Raw genomic sequence first — 20,262 nt, 5'->3', positions numbered from 1 at the left:
ACGTATCGGTCAGGGGAAAATGAGAATTTCCAGGGGGATATGAAAGCCGAGTCGACGGGGCCGGGGAAATGGGCAATTTCTCGGCGTGCTTATGGCCGCGTGGAAGGCAACGCGTAGCAAGTGGCGTTACTTAATGCGCCTCGGCATTAACCCAGAATTCGGTGTCCCCGGTTGAATCCGATTTTTTCGCCCCCGTCGAAATGGCGTTAAAGCCCCGCTAACTCCCTGTCGCGACCGGGGAGTGGACCCATCCCGAGGGGACTATCGCCTGCGCGAACGACCGCGAGCACGCACCGACTGACCGATTCGGGAGCCCACCGAAAGACACGGACCGGTAACTCGTCACGGCGACGTGGTCCATTTTTCCCCGACTCGCGCCTCTTACTTCTCGCGCGAAATCGACTCCTGGAGCGTACGCGAGACGGTTCGCTGGATCTTCGAGAACGCCCGGAGTTTCACCGGCTTCCCATCGACGGAGCGCGATCTCGTTTCCGACGCGGGTCGAGCGCTTCCTCCTTTCGTTATTCCCGACTTCGTCGGCGGGATCGGGTTTAGGAGAGACTCGATTTGGACCGATCGCCCGAGAGCGACTTCCGACTTTCTTCGTCGCCTCGGCGACACGGTTTACGAGATCTCGTTGCGACACCTAGCGCGAGGGGGCACGGAAACGACGAAATTCGGACGAGTCTTGGCCAATTCCTGGGGGTCCGATTTAATTTTATTCCGCGTCGTCGTTGGGCAACTTATCGCCGATAGCCGGTAACCGGGCGATCGCTCAAGTTTATCCTCAGGATCCCCGCGCAGGGGTCGGGCAATGGAATGGCGACGACGTTTCCATAAAGGACTATATTTCCCCGGGCGTAAAACGACTTTTCCCCCGCTGGTCGGTACTCGAGACGCGATACAGAGCCCGGAGGCAAGGGATTAAATTCCAGGTGACGCGATCGAGGAGACAGAACCCTCAGGTTCTTTGACATATCGTTCCAGCTATCAGCTGGTGAACGTCGCCGACCAAGATCCTCATGTTGGTCTCGTCGAAGTTCATCGTACCGGTGTAGAACCTTTGGAAGCGGTTCGTGAGAACCCACAACTTCTCCGCCATGCAGGTGTTGATCACTTTGACCCCGCTGGCGAATTGGAGGGTTTCGTTGTTCCGGGCGATCACCCCCTGGAACGAAAAAATCACCGAGCTGGTTGGTCCACCAAGAGTCGAGTCCAAGGCCCGAGACGTACCGTGTGCGAACCGATCGGCTCCATGTTCTTGTTCCAGCAGCCGATCGACGTGCTCTCGGTCAGGCCGAAAAACAGGACGTCGTCTCTGGAGAAGGCCTGGGCCGCCGATTGGCTGGGGAGACTTCCTGAAATTTGCTCAAACGGAAAACGGGTCTCCTTCTTGCGAAGCGTATGGAGCAGTTTCTGCACCGGAGTTCTGTACATGTATTCGGAGGCGAGGGCTTTGTAGAAGAGGTACTTCGTGCCGTTTTCGTTCAGCGCCATCCCCAGGATTCCGTCGGCCAGTACGAACCTGGTTCCGGCGATGACGAATTCCTCCTTCCCCGGGGTCGGCCGAAAAGTCTCCGACTCGACTCTCCATATCGATTTGGTCAAGGAGTCCCATATCACTAGGCCGTAACCTTCCACGTCGGCCATGAACACCTGGGGGGACGGAAATCGGGTAATTTTTGTCGAGGGCGGAAACGAAGTCGCGCAGGGACTTGAAATCTCTTACGGCAGGGGAACGACAGGGTTGTCGTTGGTAATGGACGACGGGGGTGACCAGCAGACCCGTGCCGTTCGCGTTCCTGGCATATTTGTCCGGGATGACGACCCTCTTGATCAGCTGATCGTTCTTCAGGTTAAAGAGAAGGAGCTGGGCCGGGCACACTTGGTCGTTTCCGAACACTCCGGTGTCCAGGACCCACATATGATGGCACCTGTCGATCTGAACGAAAGGTTCTACTTACCATCCGCGGCGCGGTGTCCCCGGTCGATCCCGAGGGTGGGAAGTTACATCCGATTCCTCGTCGGAAGGAGAACCGCGAAGGAGAACGAGATTCGGCTTCGGGATTGGCAAGGATTATCAACTTACGAATATTCTGTACACGTTGACGATGCCCTTGCAGCTACCGTTGACCCAGCTCCAGTCAGGATACGGCCTCAAAAGTGGACCGCCGTCTCCCATCCGGTCGGTGACGGTCACCAGACTGGCCGGCACTCCTTTCTGCCTGACTATCGTGACGAAGACCCTTCCATCTGGGCAGAGAACGAGGCGGATGAGCTTCGGCGAAGGAGCTTTTCACGAAATTTCCTGTTCCAGGATACCTGGGGCCTGGTCCACGTCGATCGCGATGGAGGCATTCTTCTGGAAGTCCCCGCTTTGGATGTATCGGTTGCGCTGCTCTTCGGAGTCGAACTGGAAGTCCAGGTACTTCCACTCGTGGAGAACCTTCAACTTCTCCGAGGCAGCGGAGCACGAGGAGAGGGCGAAGCAGAAGACGAGCAGGACCTGAAGAAGCATCTTTCCTCGACGAAGGCCCTTTCGACCGACCCAAGCAGCTCGACTTCCAAACGTCGAACGGCGGAGCTCCGTCCTCGACTCGGTCTACTTAAACTCGGGGCATTTCGAAGGTAATCCATTTTTCCGACAATACCTCGCATGTCTAATTGTTTTCACTTGGACGATGACGCGGTACAACGTCTACGCGATAACCGCGTATCTTACCTGCGCAACCTTTGATAATGCCGAGGGAACAGGAATATCCGCCCGGTTATCGTGGCGCGAAGAAGGAAAAAGAAAAGTCGAAATTCCCTCGAAGAACCGCTGAAAGAAAGCGACGATAACCGTGTATAAACGACTTGCAGGAAAGTCGGCGAAGGAGGCGGATTAACTGAAATTTCTCAATTTACCTTAAAAGACAATAACAAAGAGAGGCGATAAGGTTCCCCCCTGGCTCCTGGGGACCCGTCGGGGGATTTGTGCAGTCGGCGTTCTTTCTTGCCCCGGAGTTTAACGTCTACGAAACGAGCGAGCCGATTCGACCGATTCCCCGAAGAAACGGAGACCGACTCGCAAAAAGGCCCGCAAACGACGAAAACCTCGGGGGCAAAAGCGCCCATTTGCTGGCTCCTCCGCCGGACCTCGGAAATTAACGTAATTGATCGCTCCTCCTCTTCCTCTCTTCGGCCGCGAGATTATCCTCGACTTCCGATCGCGAGCGAGAGATTTACGAGGTCGATTTTGCTTTATGTATCGGAAAAGTAGCCGACAAGTCGAGTCGCTCAATTATCCAGGAAGAAAAGGGGCGGGCTCGCCTCGAGTGGGCTGGGCGCGAAGAGTTCGGCATTTCCCTGTAGATGATGTAGAGAAAATATTTTATTTCCAGGTAACAGGAGTGGCGGAAAGTCGCGGACAACGCCACATCAATCGTTGCCGTTTAACGCGTTTACGGTGACGGTCTGGCAGGTTGACGTAATTGATTTGATCGTAAAGCTTTCATTGACCGATTGGACGGCCTCGAGAGAAAGCGAAATATGCCGATAGTCGATGATAATCGCGACTCGATCTACTTGGACGTCTAAGAAAAACGAGGATGCGGCGAAAAACAATATTGTGGAAATAGGGAAAATCCGCGTACGCACAGGATTTCTTCGAGACGAGACGAGGAGGAAAATTGCAAGGCTTTCGGTTCGGGGACGCCGGAGAAATCTTATCTATGAAAGAAATGGACCAAGCGGAGTAATCATCGGTATCGCAACGATGACTGTCCCTCGATCGACGAGGGATGGAAATGCAACGATTAATCCCCTTCTTGCTTCGTCTACGGCTATTGGAAGAATAACAACGGCGACTCTTCCCCGGGGTAACTCGACCAGTCATCCGGATCATTCGGTGGTTTACGGTCACGTACTCGGAGGGCGATTACGCGGCTAAGTAATCGCCGTATCGTGACGGATCCGAGACTCTCGATTGATTTCGAAGACGCGGATCGTCCATCGGAAGAGCTCGGTAACGAGCGTCGAGGCGCCGCTTCGACGTAATCGGCATCCCGGGCGTGCTCCTTGGCCCGCGGTTCTCGTCTAACTCGATGTCGTATAAAAAGTGTAAAACGCCGTCCTCTGGGTGCGGAGCGTCGCTAGGTCACAGGAAGAGTATCGGCGATCAGCCGTGGTCCACGAAGTAGGAGTAGCCCCCGGGTCTGACGTCGACGAAGGAGCCGCTCGGCCGGTTCCTCAGGCCGCGGAAGAATCGCGAGAAGTACGGGATTCCGAAAGGAGGACGATCCCGGTAGAGCCAGCTGTGGAACCTCCCGGGGAAGATGCCGCTCCCGCGGAACCTCGTCCTGTGGAACTTCCCGCGAAAGTCCCACCTTCATTTCGGGAAGACGAGCGGCCCGGGGGCACTGGCGTGGATGCCACCGACGCCGCCGACGCCGCCGACGCCGCCGATGCTACCGACCACCGCGTCGCACCGCGTGCCTCGGACGAGCTCGTCCGTGTACCCTGCTTGGATCCGGAAGTTGGTCTCGTTGGCGCTCAAGGAGCCGCTCATGTACCTCTGGAAGGACGAGGTGAGGACCCAGAGTTCCTGCCGACCCGAGCCCTCGGTGATGATCTAAAAAATTGCGACGAGATTCGGTCAGGAGGAAGAACGAGAGGGGAGGAAGAAGAGAAGAGCGAGGTACCTTCAGCCCCGAGGGGAACTGCAGGGTGTCGGAGTCGACCACGACCTTCTCGATGTTGTCGGCGCGGTAAGAGCAGTCCCTGCTGTTCCAGCAACCGATGGCGAGGTCCGACATGAGGCCGAAGAAGAGGACTCCGTTTCGGTCCATCGCCTGTGCCGCCGACTGCGAGGACCTTTCCTCCTCGAACGCCTCGAAGGCCCTCGGGACCGCCTCGGGGTCGTCCTCGAAGAGCGTGCGATTCCTGGAAGGAGGTCAATTACCGCGTTAGCGACCGACTCGAACGGGAAAGCTCCAGGATGTCCGATCGGAGCGGCGATCTCGTTGGATATCGCGACTCGAGTGAAAGCAAAGTTCTAACTAGGTGTCTTTTTTCAGGAGGCCGATTCGTCGCACCTGATAACGGAGGTGAGCACCCGGGCCTCGGTGGCGCTGGCCAGGGAGTGGAAGTGCAGGACCCTGTCTCCATCGGCGCGAACGGGGCCCAGGGCGAGGCCCAGGATCCCGTCCATCAGGTCGAAGGTCTCGTTCTTGATGTGGAAGGTCCCGTGGGGCGGGTACGGATAGAACAGCTTGTTCTTGATCTTCCAGGACTCGTCGCGCTGGGCGTCGTAGACCAGGAGGCTGAATCCCGTCACGTCGGCGACGTAGACGAAGGTCTCGCGGCACTTGTCCTCGTGGCTTCTCACGTCGACGACCGGCGTGACGAAGAGCGAGTCGGCCTTGAACAGCCTGTCGGGGAACTTGTACCTCTTGAGGAGCCGGTTGGTCGACAACGAGAAGGCCAAGAGTTGGGGGCGACAGAGCTGGCGCTCCTCCAGCTTCCCGGTGTCCAGGACCCACAGCCTCCCGCAGCTGTCGACCTGACGAGCAAAGGACGTCGATTCGAGGCGAACGATTCGACGATCGGTTTTCCCGATGAAGCGAGCGCGTACCTGAATTCTATAGACGCTGGTGATGCCATCGCAATTCCGCAGACCGTGCCAGTCCCAGTCGGGGTACGGAGCTATGACGGGGTTGCCGTCCCTGGTCTTGTCGGTGACGTAGCCCAAGGTAACCGGCACGCCCTTCTGGAAGCGGGGGATCGTCACGAAGACGCTTCCCTTCTGCTTGCCTACGGGAATATCGTCGTCAGAACGAAACACCGGGCGAAACGCAAAGCTTATGCCGTGCCAGGATACCGTTGTAGTAGACGTCCACGTCGATCGGGACCGGGGCCCCGGGGATGAACCGTTCCTGGCGGATGGCGGCATCGCGGGCTCGCTCGCTGGGAAAGTCAAACTCGAGGATCTTCCAGGAGTAGACCCCTCGCAGCTTCTCGCGTTCGAAGCTTCTCGAGACGGCGAGACTGCCGCAGACCAGAAGGAGGGCCAAAATCTGCCGGATCCTCGACATCCTCGACGACGGTCCTAGAGGAGGAGACGAGGACATCGAGATTACGCCAACTCGGCACCGAAGGAACGGAGGGATGCGGAGGTAATTAGAAGCTCGTCGGGACAAACCGATCGCGTTTCCGTAAAGGCAATTAGTCATGAAACCAGTCGGAACGTTCATCCGGAGCATTAGACTCGGAACTTGGTTGGATGGCCACTCGAGGAAAATGTTTGGGTTTCTCCTCGGCGCTTATCTAGCCGAAGTCGCTATCTCTTTGTTTTTTCGCGTGAATTATGAGCGCGATACGTTAAATGCAATCTGGGTCGCTACTTTGTAGGTCGTCGGTGCTCGTCTTCGCGGCCGCCTGACGTAACGACTGAATTTCATTTAATTTAATTCTTTTACGGTGCGACCTTGCGCCTGGTAACCCGCGTTGGATATTTCGTCGTGGACCTCCCGTATTCTCTTACGTGTCGCGTACGCGTTGCGACATTGCGCAAAGAGACTCGCGGCCGGACGAAAGGGGAGGAAAGAATAATTACTGGAATTTTCGCCTCGGCGAAGGTCGCTCCTTTTTAGAAATTCATCGGCCTCCGTTCTCCCTACCGTAAGAAGGCGCGCGTGGAAGCAACGAGTCGACGTGGATGAAAAAATAAAAAAAAAATAAAATAGAGGCAGGACTTTGTCGCGTAGAGGAAACACAAAGTGTCGACCGTCGTCGAGTCATCGGCCACCTTGGACGCCGAGGCGCTTAAGATAATTTCGGGAATTCATTCATTTCGGCGTCCAATGGCCATGATATGGTTTGTCGACCTTTAAGCGTTGATCGTAAGAACAGGAAAAAAAATTAAACGAGCCGTTTACCAGAGAACTCGCGCGAGGAAGTTTGGCGACCTTTTCGCGCCGAGGAAGAAGTCCGAATCTCCGTCACGGTTGAATTTTCTCTTTTTACATTCCGCTAGGTTTTACTACCTACAACGGGGAATCTCTTCCCTCGAGATATGCAAACCCTATTCGTGTAGATCCTCCGGGAATTGTTTCACGGCACGTGGGGGGGGCGGGAGAATTTGTAAAAAATTAAAATCCAGGGAGCAAACTGTGCCTTCGGAACTGTACAAAGGGGAGCCGTTACCATCTCGGTGAGAATGCGCGCTCTTAACGGTACTTGGACTCGATGGAGTCCATAGCTGTTCAATTTATATTTAAACTCCGGGGCTCGGGATAATTCTGGATTTTCAATCCCGAGAGGAGCCGAAAAAAATTCCTAGACCCTGCCGACCCGTTTCCGCGCGGAACTTTTTCACTCGGGTCGCGGGACAACGTTTTCAAACAAATATTGCGAAATGCGGAAGAAAGCGAACGCCGTATCTCGAGCCGATAACGAACACGCCCTCGGCAGGGGCTCGACAAATAAATCGTCGATCTTCCACCTGTTCAACGAGCGATGCCAATTACCGGTTCTCCTTGCGGATACGTCGAGGGAGGATTAATTCATCTACGCGGAGAGATGCAGTACACCTTAACGACATTCCGGGGAAACAAGTCTTATCGACGCTTTTCACTTTAGCCGCGCCGTAAAAACGAGCATTTGCCGCCAATAGCCCGGTATTTGGTATCGTTGTTAAGTACTCCGGAATGTAATAAGGAGTTATGTCAACGATAAGCCATTCCATGTTGGTCCGCGAATATTGGTTGCGTCACCGCCCGTTATTGCGGTCTTATCCGACACCCAGGAAAGTGGTTAAAGAAGGAGCACTTTCGGCAAAAGCCTTCCCGGGAGTATCGCGAAAAGGACGACCGGATCGGCGGGGACGGGAGTTTTCGATTACCGAAGCGCCTTCGTCGCGCGTCCAGGTCGGTCGGAGATTTTCCCGAAATAGGGAGGACGGTCGATGTCGGGATTCGGTCGATAAATCCCAGGTTCCCCGTTTCGCTGGTTTTTCCAACGGAGAGCACTTTCACCGGTCGACTAGCGCGAGTCGAGTTGAATAAACATCGCCGTTGCTTCGGCTGGCATCCGGCTCGGTTTCTTCAGTCAGGGTACCCGGGGAGGTCTCGAAGGAGCGGCGCCGCGAGATCGGCGAGATCCTCGCTCGCGACCGATCCGCGAGGGACTGGGATTTCGCCGAGGCTCGACATCCACTTCGGGGACTCCTTTTGCCCCACTCGACCCGATGGACTTCCTCGAGCCCGGCTCTTCCTCGGCGCGCGTCTCTCCGTTCCCTCTCCGACTCGACTCTCGACTCGAGGTGCTCGAAAAGATCCAACCAAAGGTTGGGAAAAAAGAAAAGTGAAGGAATCCCTTCGAGGGTCCCGCTCGTTCTAACAGTCCTTACCTTCCACAGGTCGATTGAGAAACTTCTCGTCGAGGAAGATCGTCTCCAGGCGAATCGGTCGAGAAGAGGAGATGGATCCACAGGTCGATCGAGAAACTTCTCGTCGAGGAGGATCGTCTCCAGGCGAATCGGTCGAGAAGAGGAGATGGATCCTCTCGGGACCGAGAGGACGACTAGAGGAACACAGCGCCGGAGGTCGCGTTTTATGCCGGGCTTCCAAGTTCACCGCTCATGGGAACGCGTTGACATCGTTAGTGTGGAGCGCCTATTTATTTTACGATCGGTTGCCCAGCAGTCGCACATTCGGAGATATCCGTTTGCTCGGGTTTATTGCCACTACTCATCGTGAATGCGAAACGCGTGACATGTGCCAAAGCTGTTTTTACAACTGGCGATGTTTGGCCGACATCTGCCTTGAATCATTGCACCGGATATGGTGTATCGGCAATTCTTTCTCCTCCGTGGGAGGGTGTAATTACTGCCGATAATTCTGCCTCCTGGCAGGAGTAACGCGTAATCGCCAGGAGGGATCGGCGGCATATCGGAATTCCAGGAAAAGGTGTCACGGATAATGCATCTTACGTAAAAAAGGAAAAGCCGCTTTTCCGAGTCGTGGGTGGAAAATGTATTCGACGACGTAATAGGGGACCGATGAATTTACCGAGATTAATTTCGAGAGTTTTGTACGAGTGGGGAGGTAATTAGGATTTCCGGTGAGGTCGTTTACGCGATCTCGTATGATCGGTTTCGCACCGTGCACCGATTGGTCGCGGTTGCGGGTGGCAAATAGGTAATCTCCGTTTTTGCCATTCGCTCTAAGTGTTATGGACGCCTGCACGTACCGTACGTATCGCGTTGCATCGCGCGTAATCGCTAATTATAAATGCTATCGGAAGATCCCGCGTCGCTGATTACCCTTTTATCGATGGCGCCGTCGAGGATCGCCCGACGGTCTTTCAATTTCGAGAGAAAAGTGCCTAGTGCATCCTGTGGTTTGAAATTGCACCTTTCCAACTCGGAGACCCGAGGGAGCCGCTTTCCCTAATTACTGTTACCATTACGGAATTCCCGAACGAGCCGCTCGATTGTTCGTGGAATTCCATGCGAATCGATCGGCGAACCGAAAATCCTGCTCGCTCGTCGCGTCCACGGTTCTGCCAAGAAAGACGACCAGGTCAGGATTAAGTAACGAAGACGAGTACTCCCTTCTGCTTAATTTTTCAGATTCCAACGTCGCTCCGATGGACGCCTTGCAACGAGAAAATGCAGGGCTCTTTCGTCGACGGGGTTCGGAGGAAAGTCCGCGAAGAGGACGCGAAGACGATCTTGGGCTCCGGGCAATCGAAGGTACGAAAAAAAAAAATTGCCCCTGGGGGTCGGCAACCCGACTTACGCGGACGTTTGGCAGGTCGCCAGTCAAACGGGGAAACGGAGGTCTTAGAGAGTGCCGTTCCTCGGTCCTCGCTCGAGTGCACATCGAATGGCAAGAAAGCACTCGACCTCCTCGCTCGATCGTCGAGGATCGAGGAAAAATACACGGCATCGAGTTTCCAAAGAAACGGCGCATTACGCAGCCTCGGGCAAGGTGAAACGGGAGCGACAACCACCCGGCCCGTCTCTACTTCCGACGCTTTTATTCGAGCTCACGTATATTTACAGAGAGAATCGCAATCGAGAGAAGAAGAGAAGGAAAAAGGAGAGCACGACGGTGGCAAAGGTGGAAGGTGGCCGGACCTTTTTTCCCGGGGCGTTTCTCCCTGCTTTCCTTCTTTTTCAACCCCACGGCCGAGTACCTATGGTTTTCCTGCCGGCGTCGCGGTTGGCGGCTCGGAATGAGAGATTCCGGAGGGAAAAAGGAGATTCGCGAACGAGGGCACGAGTTTTCCGCGACTCGCCGCGAACCGGAAGGGAACGTTCCACGTGGAGTTCGCCAGGAAGCGCCTTCCATCGCCGGATGTTCCGAACCGGGTGGTCGACAAAAAGGGAGATTCTCTGCCCGGGGAAGTTCCAATGGATGCCTCGTGGAGGCTCGGAAAAAAAAAATTCAAGAAAGTCTACGATCCCGTCTACGAAACGCGTCCGCGAAGGACGGCCCAAGGGATGTTCGCGTGGCTCTTCCTCTAATAAAATTCGGCCCGTCTCCCTCGAGGAGGCACGGTCCTCACAAGGCCAGGGTGTTGTTGTAGAGGTTACGGGGGAAGTGAGCGTCTATCTGGCGGTAGAGGGAGGCGGGTGCCGGGGCCTGCTCCTCGGGTCGGATCTTCAGGATCCTGATGTTGATCTCCCGGTTGTCGACCTGACGTTTGAAGAACTTTTGGAACCTCGAGGCCAGGGTCCAGACGTTGCCGTGGTCCCGCTCCACCCATCTGACCTCGGCCGTGAATTGCAACTGCTCCGGACTGTACGCGATGATCCTGGAGGGGGCGAGAGGAGCGGTTTACTCCCCGTTTACTCGGCCGCTCGCTCAAGAACTTACCTCTGGTCGTTGGTCTGCGGCTGCCAGGCGGCAACGGCGGTTTCGGAGAGAGGAGAGAAGATAATCGTGTCGTCCCTGGGGTCCACGGCCAGTCCCATGCCCTGACTGGACTTCCTGCCCACCAGGGTAACCGGCAGCTGTTCTCCGAAGGGCGGAGGACCGGCCTGAAGAGCCGAGGTCGGCACGCTGAAGAGCCGATCCGTCGCCAGGGGCTGGTAGTACAGAATCCCGAGACGAGGGGAGAAGGCTAATCCGACGACTCCATCGAAGAGCTCGAAGGTGTCTCCGCCGATCTGAAATTTCAACGGAGCCTCTTCACCGACCCGTATCCGTTCGCGAAGGGAGAGATAGCCCTCCAATTTTTCTCCTTTAGAGGCAAGCTAACCTGGTACGTAGCGTAGTCGGGGTCGGGGAACATGGAGGCGTGGAGGACCCTCCAGCTCCTGTCGGTCTCTCCGTCGAACACGAGGAGCCCTGGAAAAGGATCGCGTCGAGTTTATTATTTCCCGGGCGCGCCGCAGCCGGAGACGTACCTGGACCGGTCGTGTCGGACATGTAAACGAAGACGTCATCGCAGGTCGTCGCGGAGGTGTCATCGATCACCAGGTTCGTCAACAAGGTATTGGGCTTCAAGACCTACGAGTCAAGGGTGGATGACTAATGCAACTCGTTGCAGGCTTCGGGAGCCACGTGGCGATCCGGCCTACCTCGCGTTGGAAGGTGATCCGTCTGACCAGCTGATCGGTCTGCAGGTCGAAGACGAGCAGCTTGGGAGGACAGACGGGCTGGAAGTCGTCGATGGACGTCTGCACCCCGCTGTCCAGGACCCAGAGCCTGTTGCACCGGTCGGCTCGTATCCTGTAGACGGACACCAGGCCGGAACAGTTGGTGTCGCCCTTGCCGGCCGGATGCCAGTCCCAGGAGGGATAGGCCTGGAGCTGAGGGCTGCTGCCCAGAGGAAGGTCCCTGGGGATGTAGCTCAGAGTCGCGGGGACCCCGGCCCTCAACCTGGGAGTCGCGATGAAAATTCGACGCCATGCTATCTCGATTCCCGTGGGAACGACGTTTTCCGGCCTGAACTGGTCCAGGTACGCTGGATCGTACGGCAGGGCGAAGTCCAGGAGAGGCCACTGCGCCACCGTCTCCAGCAGTTCCGACTTCGCGATCGCCAGGTACGTTGCCAGCAGGATCGCTCCTAAACTCTCCCTGGAAGTGCCGGGGGAATAAATTCTTATCTCGAATTCGCGTCCGCGGATCTTGCGAAATGTCATTTTATTCAATCACTTTCAGGGGGAGCGAGAGATTTCGATGCTTTTCCCCGTGCCCGATCGATCGTACAATTTATGGGCAATAACGGAAAACGGGGGCCACCTCGAAAACGTTCATTACCGTCGAGTATTCAATTATATTTGCATAATGACTCAAACGGCAGACCCTCGTCGTTCGGCGCCGGAAATCGGCCAGGTGATCTCGTTTCTACTCGCCTACGAGATCGATCGCTCCCGGCGATATTTCTCGACGATCGAGATCGCTGGGCCGGAATGTGTACAATAAAACCCCCGCAGCGATTTCTCGAGCGATTCGATATGTCGGAGCATTAGCGGAGGCCGATGTAATTCTAGGCTCGTAAATGCGACTCGTTGAAATCGTAACGCGATCCTTCTTAAATCGTTCGATGCGTAACTCGATCGATGCGTAACTCGAAGAAAGTTATTTCGCTTCTCGTATAACGCGTCGCATAAATTCGTTGCAGTCCTTCCCTTATTATTTTGCTCTACCGGAGCGTGAGAGAAAAATTGGACGGATAGTTCCTCGGAAGAAATTTTGTAAGGTGCGGTTTAAAAAAATTCCACGCTCCAGGACGAGCAATCTTTGATATGTCCATTCTTTTTTATCCGCCTCTTTGCAGCGCGAAACCGAACTTGCGATCGACTCGGCCGTGATTCACTATCTCGAGCGGACGTTATTTGGAAAATAACGAAGCGAAGCGTTCGCGAAACAACGAGACGGCTTCGGAAATGTTTTTTAAGCAAAGCCTCGCACCGGCTGCATCGGCCGTCTCTTTCGACGTGCTCGGGTTAAAAAGAAACGAAGAGAAAAATCCGGGGGTTGGACACCTCGTTTGGGCGCGTCGTCCTGGGGCAAGAAAACCGAGGAAAAGGGGGCTTCCTTCGGGAAAGTCCTTCCCCTCCGAGCAGCGTCGTGCCTTCGGTTATGAACCGTCATTCAGCCGGTCGTTCGGCGAGTCACTCGCTCCTTTTTGTCCCGCCTAACTTTTTATACCGTTTACAGGTGTTTTATGGGGACCTCCACCCGAGATGTTAAATATGATCAATTTGCCGCGATCGATGCGTCACTCTTACCCGAGCCCCGATAGATGAAATTGCACTCCTAACGAGCGTGTAATGGACTCGACAGCGACCAGGGATTTTCTTTGATCCGTCAGGATGTGGATCGATATATCGGCGGTAATTAATTATCGGTCAACCTCGACTCGCAATTAAATCCAGAGGCCAAGAATCTACGTTCGGAAATTTATTGGAAGGTGAAGCGTGAGACAACGAGCTGCTCTTTTGCCGACTACTCGGAGAGGAGATCCTTCCTTTGCGGCGGACATCGCCTCCCGAAACCTTTTATACTTCACGAGGAAGATCGAATGGTACGCTTTCCCGGAGCACAGAGGTCGGATAATTGCCGGCGATCTCACCTCATTTCCACGATATTGGGAGATCGGACCGAAGAGGAGCACTTCTTCGTTCGCAACGTACGTCGTCGAGCCGTATCGCGCCGTGGAGAACGACTCGTTTCTACAGACCGGGGGAACCGATTTGGCCTCCTAGTCTTCGACTTGGAAGTTGGGTCTCCGAGAGACGGGAGACGACTGCACCTATAGTTCGCGAGGTTCTCCCTATGAGATCGTAGGCGCGTTCACGGGAGTATGTACGCGTAGAGCACACGCGTTGGAGGTTCATATACGTACGTAGAAGCCGCGGCGCGTACCCTCTCCCAGAAAACTCGACCGGGGGTAGAATCGTACGTTCCGCGTCGACGCAAGTCAGACGGAGAAAACCGTTCCCGACGCGTGTTCTGTTCGCTCGTAATTAACGCGGTAGTTTATAAGGACCGCCCGAGACGGCGAAAAATCACGCACGGTGCGCTGAATTACGTTCGCGCGGAACGCTTTTTCCGTATCGTGCGTAATTATTGTAGAAAGTTGACATTCGGTCACGCGGAATAGCGCGGCCTAGATCGTATCTATGTCCAGCTCGGAGACTTTAACGAGCGACCGACGTCGGTCGCGTCGCCGAAGATCTCCAGGAGTTCAAGACCATCGGGCCAAGGAAAGGCGGGTCTAGGTCGGTCAGATATTGGACGGACCTTATGCGATCGGACCGGTTATGGGGACAGCTTTTTTTCCCGGATACCATTAACCACCTTCTCATTTGGTGCAAACGGTGCGGCCATTTTCTAGCGAGCGAACGGAGCGTGGGCGAAATAAGTCGATCTCGGCTCTTTAAAAACGATTACTTTCTATTGGCAATTAAGCCGTGTATCGGCCGAGATCTGCGTATCAAAACGTCAGGCCGGCAGTGAATATAATGACACCCCTAATTATTAATATCAATACCAATCTCCTTTCCAAAGCACGCGCGAGTTATCGCGCGACGTAACGCTCGCTTTTTTTTATATCGGGATTTATTCCTATCGGCTAATACTGTGATTAGAGTTAAATAAATATAGAGCTCGGTCGAAGGAGCGGTTTCCTCGGGTGGACTTTTAATTGATTAAGTTACGTAAAGAAAGGCGAATCGACGTGGCGAAATCTCCCGAAGGAACGAAACGAAGACCGGAAGGGTCTCGGATACGGCGCCGATCGCTTTCTTCTTTCGCCATAGAAGTCACTTGGGAAAGACGCGGGGAAAGAAATGTTCCGTTCTCGCACGCTCCGGAAAAACCCGTCGTCCGTTGCGCAATTGTTTGGACAGAAACCGAAAACGTCGAAGTATCGCGCTTAACCCCCGGGGCGTTTCCTCGAAGGGAAATCATTCTCGCGAGTGCGGCAAATTGGCACAAAGCGAGACAATTAGGGGGAGTCGGTCGTCGGTTCCTGTCGACTTCCGCTCCGGACACAATGCCGATCGGGATTACGCCCGGCGTTTCCCACGCCATTTGCAAATCCGACTCTCGATTCGAAGTCCATTCCGGCTAGTCGCCATTGTGGCGCACTCGTTTTGCAACTAACTCGTTACGTCGCGGATACTTTGGATACCATATCCGACCTTTTGTCGGTTTTTAGCGATCGATCCGTTCCGAGGGGTTCGTCGATTCCTGCCGGTGCGGCGTAACTGGTCCGCGGGTGTCCTTGGCATCGGATCCTTGGCGCGGACGATCGAAAGTCCGAGTCCCTTTTTAACAATCCTACAGTCGTTCGCCTTCGCCATCGGACTGACTACCACCAGGTATTTCCCGACACGTCCAATGCCTGCCGGAACCGCTGCGGATTTTTTAGAGGAACGGCTCCCTCGTGTGTGCGCTAAGTCGGGACCTGGGTGCAAGTCCGTTCCCCTGGGAATTTCCATTGGGTTTCCGTGGAGCCGCTCGATGACTTCGACGGCGCCCAGGAAGGGAAAGCGCGATTTTAGCCGACCTAAAAAGACCGGAGCGTCGGCCGATCGAGGCGATAAAGTTCATCGATATCGAATTCATTTGTTGCGCACTCGCGAGGCCATCGCGAGTCGATCGGCGAGCGTAAGTTTTCGGGAAATGCGCCCGTTGTCGCGCGTCGATCGGTCGATTTCTACCTATTTCTAATGCGAAGGAAGGAGGAACGAGAGTCGAATTCGAACGCCCTCCCGGTTTCTCACCCGGAGATGGTGCGTATAGCGATAGAGGTCCGACCGCGCGCGTTAAACTCTCCCTGAAAGGAGCGAGTCCGAGCAATTTCCAAGGCCCGGTGGCCTAATCGCGCGATCGTTTATAAACCGGCCCGTTCTCAACGGGACACCGTAACGAGAGCAAAGGCGTGCGACGAATGTTACCCGGGTGTGTCCCGAGAAAGAGAGAGTCGATCGGCACGCGAGAGACCTCCGCCTCCGTTCCAAGGGCCGAAAGCGAAAGAGCGGACTCTCCTTCTCTCTCGCGATCGGCGCCGAGACAACGATGGACGCACCTCGCGGACTTATTCCCGGGGATTCGGAACCCCGAGAAAACGTCGTTCGTGCTCGTGGGTCCCTCCGTGGTTACGCGGCTTTCTTCGCGCCTTTTCTTTCGACGCCGCTCGAACTTTCCAAGGCTTACGTAAAGATTTTTTCCGCGGGCTTTCCCGCATCTCGTTTCAGCGCGGATACGGCTTGGCGAGAATCGTCGCAATGTCTCTCCGCACCTCGCGATACGTCGATCGTTCGCCGCCGTTATTCCGAGTGGAGCGAGTAAAAGGTACCGAGAACGATATACGGCTCTACTCGCGCGCCAGTTTCTCCAGGTTCTCCCGGAGGAAATACCTTCCCGGCGTCCCCGAACCGAGTCCGACTCCCGAAGTGGATTTCTTCGGAGCGAATTCCTTCCGCGGAAGGCGAGGCACCGCGTCCGGGTCGCGATTCTTTTTTTTTTTTTTTGGAAGGCAACGAAAAGAAGGGCGCACGAGAAAAGGGTTAAATTATTTATTTTTTTTTCTAGCTTCGTCGGAGTCTCCTCCCTCCGGTCCGGGCCCTCCTCTCCGGGGTGGCGGGGTCGACTTCCTCCGCCCCGCTCCCGGCCAGGGCGAAGGTGGACCTCGGAGGCGCGTCCAGCCCGAGGAAGGGCCGTTCGGGAGTCTACATCAGGCTGAGGGCCTGGTTGGCGCCGCAGCCGACCGTGCCCTGGATGAAGTCGGGGAAGTTGGACTCCAGGACGCGCATCCTGCCCCTCTTGTAGTCGGGGATGACGGCCGTGGGCAGGGAGCAGTCGTTGCCCTTCCACACCGGTTGGAAGTTGGCCGGGCTATAGCAGGTAGTGGCGTCCCACCGGTAGACGTCGGACTGGCCCTCGTACCTGAAGAAGAGGGCGCTGCCGTTGTCGGTCCCCAGGAGGACCATCTTCTTGGGCTTGGGCCCGAGGTCGTGCACCTTCCCGGCGGCCGAGCCGTTCTGCAGGTACTCGGTCTTGATGGAGAAGATCCTCGAGCCGCAGAGGTACGTGAAGACGAGGCAGCTGGTGCCGTCGGGGCGACGCAGGAGAGCCAGGTAGAGAACGTCCCTGCGGCTGCAGCCCAGGGTCACGGCCTTCGGCAGGACCACGCGGTACCCGCGGCCCGAGGTCACGTCGTACACGAGGATGGACCGCGTGGCGGCGTCGGAGACGTAGACGAAGACTCTGCCGTCCAGGCTGTAGTCGGCCGCCAGGTACTGCAGACGGGAAGCCGGGGTGGCCAGGCCGCTCAGGTCCACCGTCTTGACCAGCTGAAATTTCCGGCGAAAGGCTGCAAGACTCCGTTCGACGGCGCTCGAGAGTCGCGGAGAAACGCGTCGCTTACCTTTCCAGTCTTCATGTTGATGGCGACGACCTTCGGCGGGCACTTACGAACGGGCTCGTCGAGGACGTTGACCACTCCCGTGTCCAGGACCCAGAGAACGTCCTGCGGGTCCAGGAAGGTGTCGACGACGTTCTGCAGGGCGTTGCAGCTGCCCTCCTCCTGCAGGGACCAGCACGGGAAGGCCGAGAGGAGGGCCTGGCTGCCGCTCTTGCACTTGAGGGACACCTTCGCCAGGGTCGCCGGCACTCCCGGCTTGTACCTGCGGACCGATCGAGGATCAGCTGGAGGCCGCCCTCGGAGGAGAGCTCCTCGACCGAGATCCCGCGTACCTGGGCAGCGCCACGATGGCGTCGTCCTTGAAGATCGCCCCTCGGGTGGCGATGACGTTCTTCGGGATGTAGCGACCGCCGTTTTTGAACATGCTCTTGGTGGTGGCGCAGGGCCAGTCGAAGGCGCCCCCCGTCCACTGGGTGGGGCCCTTCCCGCTCCCGGTCGGGGCCGAACAGTCGTGGGCCCAGCCGAGGGGCGCGGCGACGGCCAGGGCCACCGCCAGGTAGGTCAGCATCTTCCCGGGCGACTTAGGATCGAGATCTCAGGACTCACCCCAGGACCGTGGACCAGACTGCGACTTTTCCGCGAGCCGACATTTTATATATGCATCCGCGCCGCCCGGGTTTGCGAAACGATCGCCAAAACACCCGCGCCGTCTTCCTTCCTCCCTCCGGACGGACTCCACCGGTGTCGCAACCATCCGCTTCGGCCTCTAGAAAATAAAGCGCATTCCAAAGCGGATTTTTCGGAACGGGGTACGCTCTCGGTCCTGGGAGAGGGGCCAGTCGCCACCTCCGACTTCCGGATCGCCAAATTTCGACGGCCTCGAGAGACCGCGCGATTCTCGCCAATGTCGAAACCGCCGCGCGCGGAATCCACTTCCCGTTGTTCCGCGCGGAGTCGCGAGTCGCTCTTCCGCCTCGAATTTTGCGAAACCCCGGGTGCGAGTCGAGGGGCGACCGATTGCGAAATCTAAACATCCCGCAGACCGGAGGCCGCTATATATACCGGCGGAGGTCGCGAGAAGATTCGCACATTCGTTCTTCGGGCAGCGGTCGTTCGATCCGTCCCGTCAGTCGACCCCTCGTGGAACCGGAAGCCGAGGGTTCTCCAGGAGGAGCAGGATGAAGAGGCTGCTCTGCATAGTCGCGATGGCCGCCGCGGCCGGCGTGGCCGCGGCCGGACCCTGCGACCGGCAACTCCTGCCCGACCTGACCTTCAACCTGGGCGGGGCCCAGCTGGACTGGCCCTGCGGCAGCACCAAGAACATCTACGAGATGAGCGGCCGCTACGTCCCCAGGAACATCATCGCCACCAGGACGCAGATCTTCAAGGACGAGGCCATCGTGGCGATGCCGCGCTACAAGCCCGGGGTGCCGTTCACCCTGGGAGCCGTCAGCCTGAAGAGCAAGGGCACCCCCGTCATCTCGCCCTTCCCCTGCTGGCCCATCCAGGAGGAGGGCAACTGCAACGCCCTGCAGAGCGCCGTCGACATCGTCCTGGACGTCCAGGACATCCTCTGGGTCCTCGACGCGGGCATCGTCAACACTCTGGAGCAGCCGGTGAGGAGGTGCCCCCCGAAGGTGGTCGCCGTCAACGTCAGAACCGGCAAGGTAAGGGAAACGCGACCCCCTCCGAGGACCTGGTTCCAAACCGATCCCTTTTGGCGGCGTTTTAGGTGGTGAAGATCGTCGACCTGAGCGGCCTGGTCAGCTCCGCCTCCCGTCTGCAGTACCTGCAGGTGGACTATTCCGAGGACGGGAAGGTCTACCTGTACGTGTCCGACGCCGGAAACAGGTCCATCCTCGTGTACGACGCGACGGCCGACCGCGGGTTCCGGGTGGTCCTCCCCAAGGCCGTCGTCCTGGGATGCGCCCGCCGAGACGTCCTCTACATCGCCCTCGTCAGGAAGCAGTGCGGCACTCCGGTCCTCTACTTCACCTACCTGGGCTCCAGCCGGCTCTTCAGCATCAAGGCCGCCAACCTGAGGAGGGGATCCGCCAGCGGCTCGGTCGTCGACGTGGGACCCAAGCCCAACAAGATGGTGCTCCTCGGCTCCGACAACGGCTGCGCCCTCTTCTTCAGATACAAGGGTAAGCGGGTCCTCGTCGTCTCGCCCCAGGGGCGCGGACACCCTCGATTCCAACCTCTCCTCCGTTTCAGGGCAAGCCGACGTCTACATGTGGAACACCGGAACCGCCTTCAGGCCCGAGAACTTCCTGCTGGTGCAGAAGGGCAACGAGTGCCGACTTCCGACCCAAGTCGTCCCCGGTTACAAGAGACTGATGTGGGTAATCGAGAGCAACTTCCACGACTACATCCAGAACTCCGTCGGCTGCTCCGGCGCCTCGGTGTCGCTTCACCCCCTGGTGAAGTCCGCCGAGGACTAGGCGAAGGACCTCTCTCCCTCCCTTCCCGTCCCCCTCTCTCCCGGAAGGCAGCTTCTCTCGAAGTTGGGAAGGTAAACCCCGAAGAGGGACTCTCTTCCTCTCTCTCTCTTTCTTTCCTCTTCGAGGGTGCTTTTGAGCGACAATCGGAAAGCTCGAGTCCTCCGAGCGCGCCTCGAGGAGGACCCGGCCGAGCCGATCGCTTTAGCCAATTTAAGCGGATTCGTTTAACGGAGTCCACGTCGAGCCGGCTACCAACGGCGGACTCGACGCGACGCGAACGCGGCCGAACTTGCTGGACAAATAATTACCAGTGCCGAAGTAAGTGCTGGATCGAGCGTCGACCGGCGTGCCTCCGAGGAAACGACTCCCGTTTCGCGAGTCCCTCGACCGCGTCGACGGCTGACGGGCGGAGCGGTGCCGAGTCGTTTGGCGCGTCAATAAATCA

The 20,262-nt window shown here is 56.9% G+C and overlaps 5 protein-coding genes and 2 long non-coding RNA genes across 9 annotated transcripts; 3 read left to right on the top strand and 4 right to left on the bottom strand.

Annotated features, from left to right (window-relative positions):
* Positions 1-831: 831 nt before the first annotated feature.
* On the bottom strand, positions 832-2,615 carry LOC105701856 (major royal jelly protein 1). The gene is made up of 5 exons (XM_012428977.1): positions 2,323-2,615; positions 2,090-2,253; positions 1,730-1,942; positions 1,234-1,656; positions 832-1,168 (listed from the first exon to the last, which is right to left on the bottom strand). The coding sequence occupies exons 1-5, from the start codon at positions 2,516-2,518 to the stop codon at positions 962-964; spliced, it is 1,203 nt and encodes a 400-aa protein (XP_012284400.1). The 5' UTR covers positions 2,519-2,615; the 3' UTR covers positions 832-961.
* A 740-nt stretch (positions 2,616-3,355) lies between these two features.
* On the bottom strand, positions 3,356-8,504 carry LOC105701822 (protein yellow). 2 transcript variants are annotated; one of them, XM_012428924.1, is made up of 6 exons: positions 8,390-8,504; positions 5,861-6,088; positions 5,615-5,793; positions 5,076-5,542; positions 4,683-4,923; positions 3,356-4,612 (listed from the first exon to the last, which is right to left on the bottom strand). In XM_012428924.1, exons 2-6 carry the CDS (start codon positions 6,072-6,074, stop codon positions 4,370-4,372), a joined length of 1,344 nt encoding a protein of 447 aa, XP_012284347.1. In that variant the 5' UTR covers positions 6,075-6,088; positions 8,390-8,504; the 3' UTR covers positions 3,356-4,369. The 2 variants fall into 2 exon arrangements, with proteins under 2 accessions (XP_012284347.1, XP_012284346.1); XM_012428923.2 differs by lacking the exon at positions 8,390-8,504 and adding an exon at positions 7,883-8,172.
* Positions 8,231-10,165, top strand: LOC105701825. 2 transcript variants are annotated; one of them, XR_001104254.1, is made up of 4 exons: positions 8,231-8,302; positions 8,399-8,639; positions 9,614-9,736; positions 10,049-10,165. It is a non-coding gene; the product is annotated as an uncharacterized LOC105701825 (long non-coding RNA). The 2 variants fall into 2 exon arrangements; XR_001104253.1 differs by having other exon boundaries at positions 8,246-8,326.
* A 371-nt stretch (positions 10,166-10,536) lies between these two features.
* On the bottom strand, positions 10,537-13,653 carry LOC105701823 (protein yellow). The gene is made up of 6 exons (XM_012428925.2): positions 13,573-13,653; positions 11,573-12,071; positions 11,399-11,501; positions 11,251-11,339; positions 10,866-11,158; positions 10,537-10,803 (listed from the first exon to the last, which is right to left on the bottom strand). Exons 1-6 carry the CDS (start codon positions 13,575-13,577, stop codon positions 10,551-10,553), a joined length of 1,242 nt encoding a protein of 413 aa, XP_012284348.1. The 5' UTR covers positions 13,578-13,653; the 3' UTR covers positions 10,537-10,550.
* On the top strand, positions 11,954-14,477 carry LOC105701826. Its single transcript, XR_001104255.2, has 2 exons — positions 11,954-12,037; positions 13,158-14,477. It is a non-coding gene; the product is annotated as an uncharacterized LOC105701826 (long non-coding RNA).
* Positions 14,478-16,519: 2,042 nt separating this feature from the next.
* Positions 16,520-18,016, bottom strand: LOC105701866 (protein yellow). The gene is made up of 3 exons (XM_012428992.1): positions 17,706-18,016; positions 17,377-17,635; positions 16,520-17,302 (listed from the first exon to the last, which is right to left on the bottom strand). The coding sequence occupies exons 1-3, from the start codon at positions 17,939-17,941 to the stop codon at positions 16,679-16,681; spliced, it is 1,119 nt and encodes a 372-aa protein (XP_012284415.1). The 5' UTR covers positions 17,942-18,016; the 3' UTR covers positions 16,520-16,678.
* A 435-nt stretch (positions 18,017-18,451) lies between these two features.
* LOC105701865 (major royal jelly protein 1) lies at positions 18,452-20,262 on the top strand. Its single transcript, XM_012428990.1, has 3 exons — positions 18,452-19,040; positions 19,106-19,520; positions 19,591-20,262. Exons 1-3 carry the CDS (start codon positions 18,552-18,554, stop codon positions 19,815-19,817), a joined length of 1,131 nt encoding a protein of 376 aa, XP_012284413.1. The 5' UTR covers positions 18,452-18,551; the 3' UTR covers positions 19,818-20,262.

The sequence above is a fragment of the Orussus abietinus genome, unplaced genomic scaffold (assembly GCF_000612105.2).
Source record: "Orussus abietinus isolate OABI.00-Male unplaced genomic scaffold, Oabi_2.0 scaffold24, whole genome shotgun sequence".
Classification (NCBI taxonomy): Eukaryota; Metazoa; Arthropoda; class Insecta; order Hymenoptera; family Orussidae; genus Orussus; species Orussus abietinus.
Note: the sequence above shows the minus strand (reverse complement) of the source record. Positions and strands in the feature narration are given on the sequence as shown.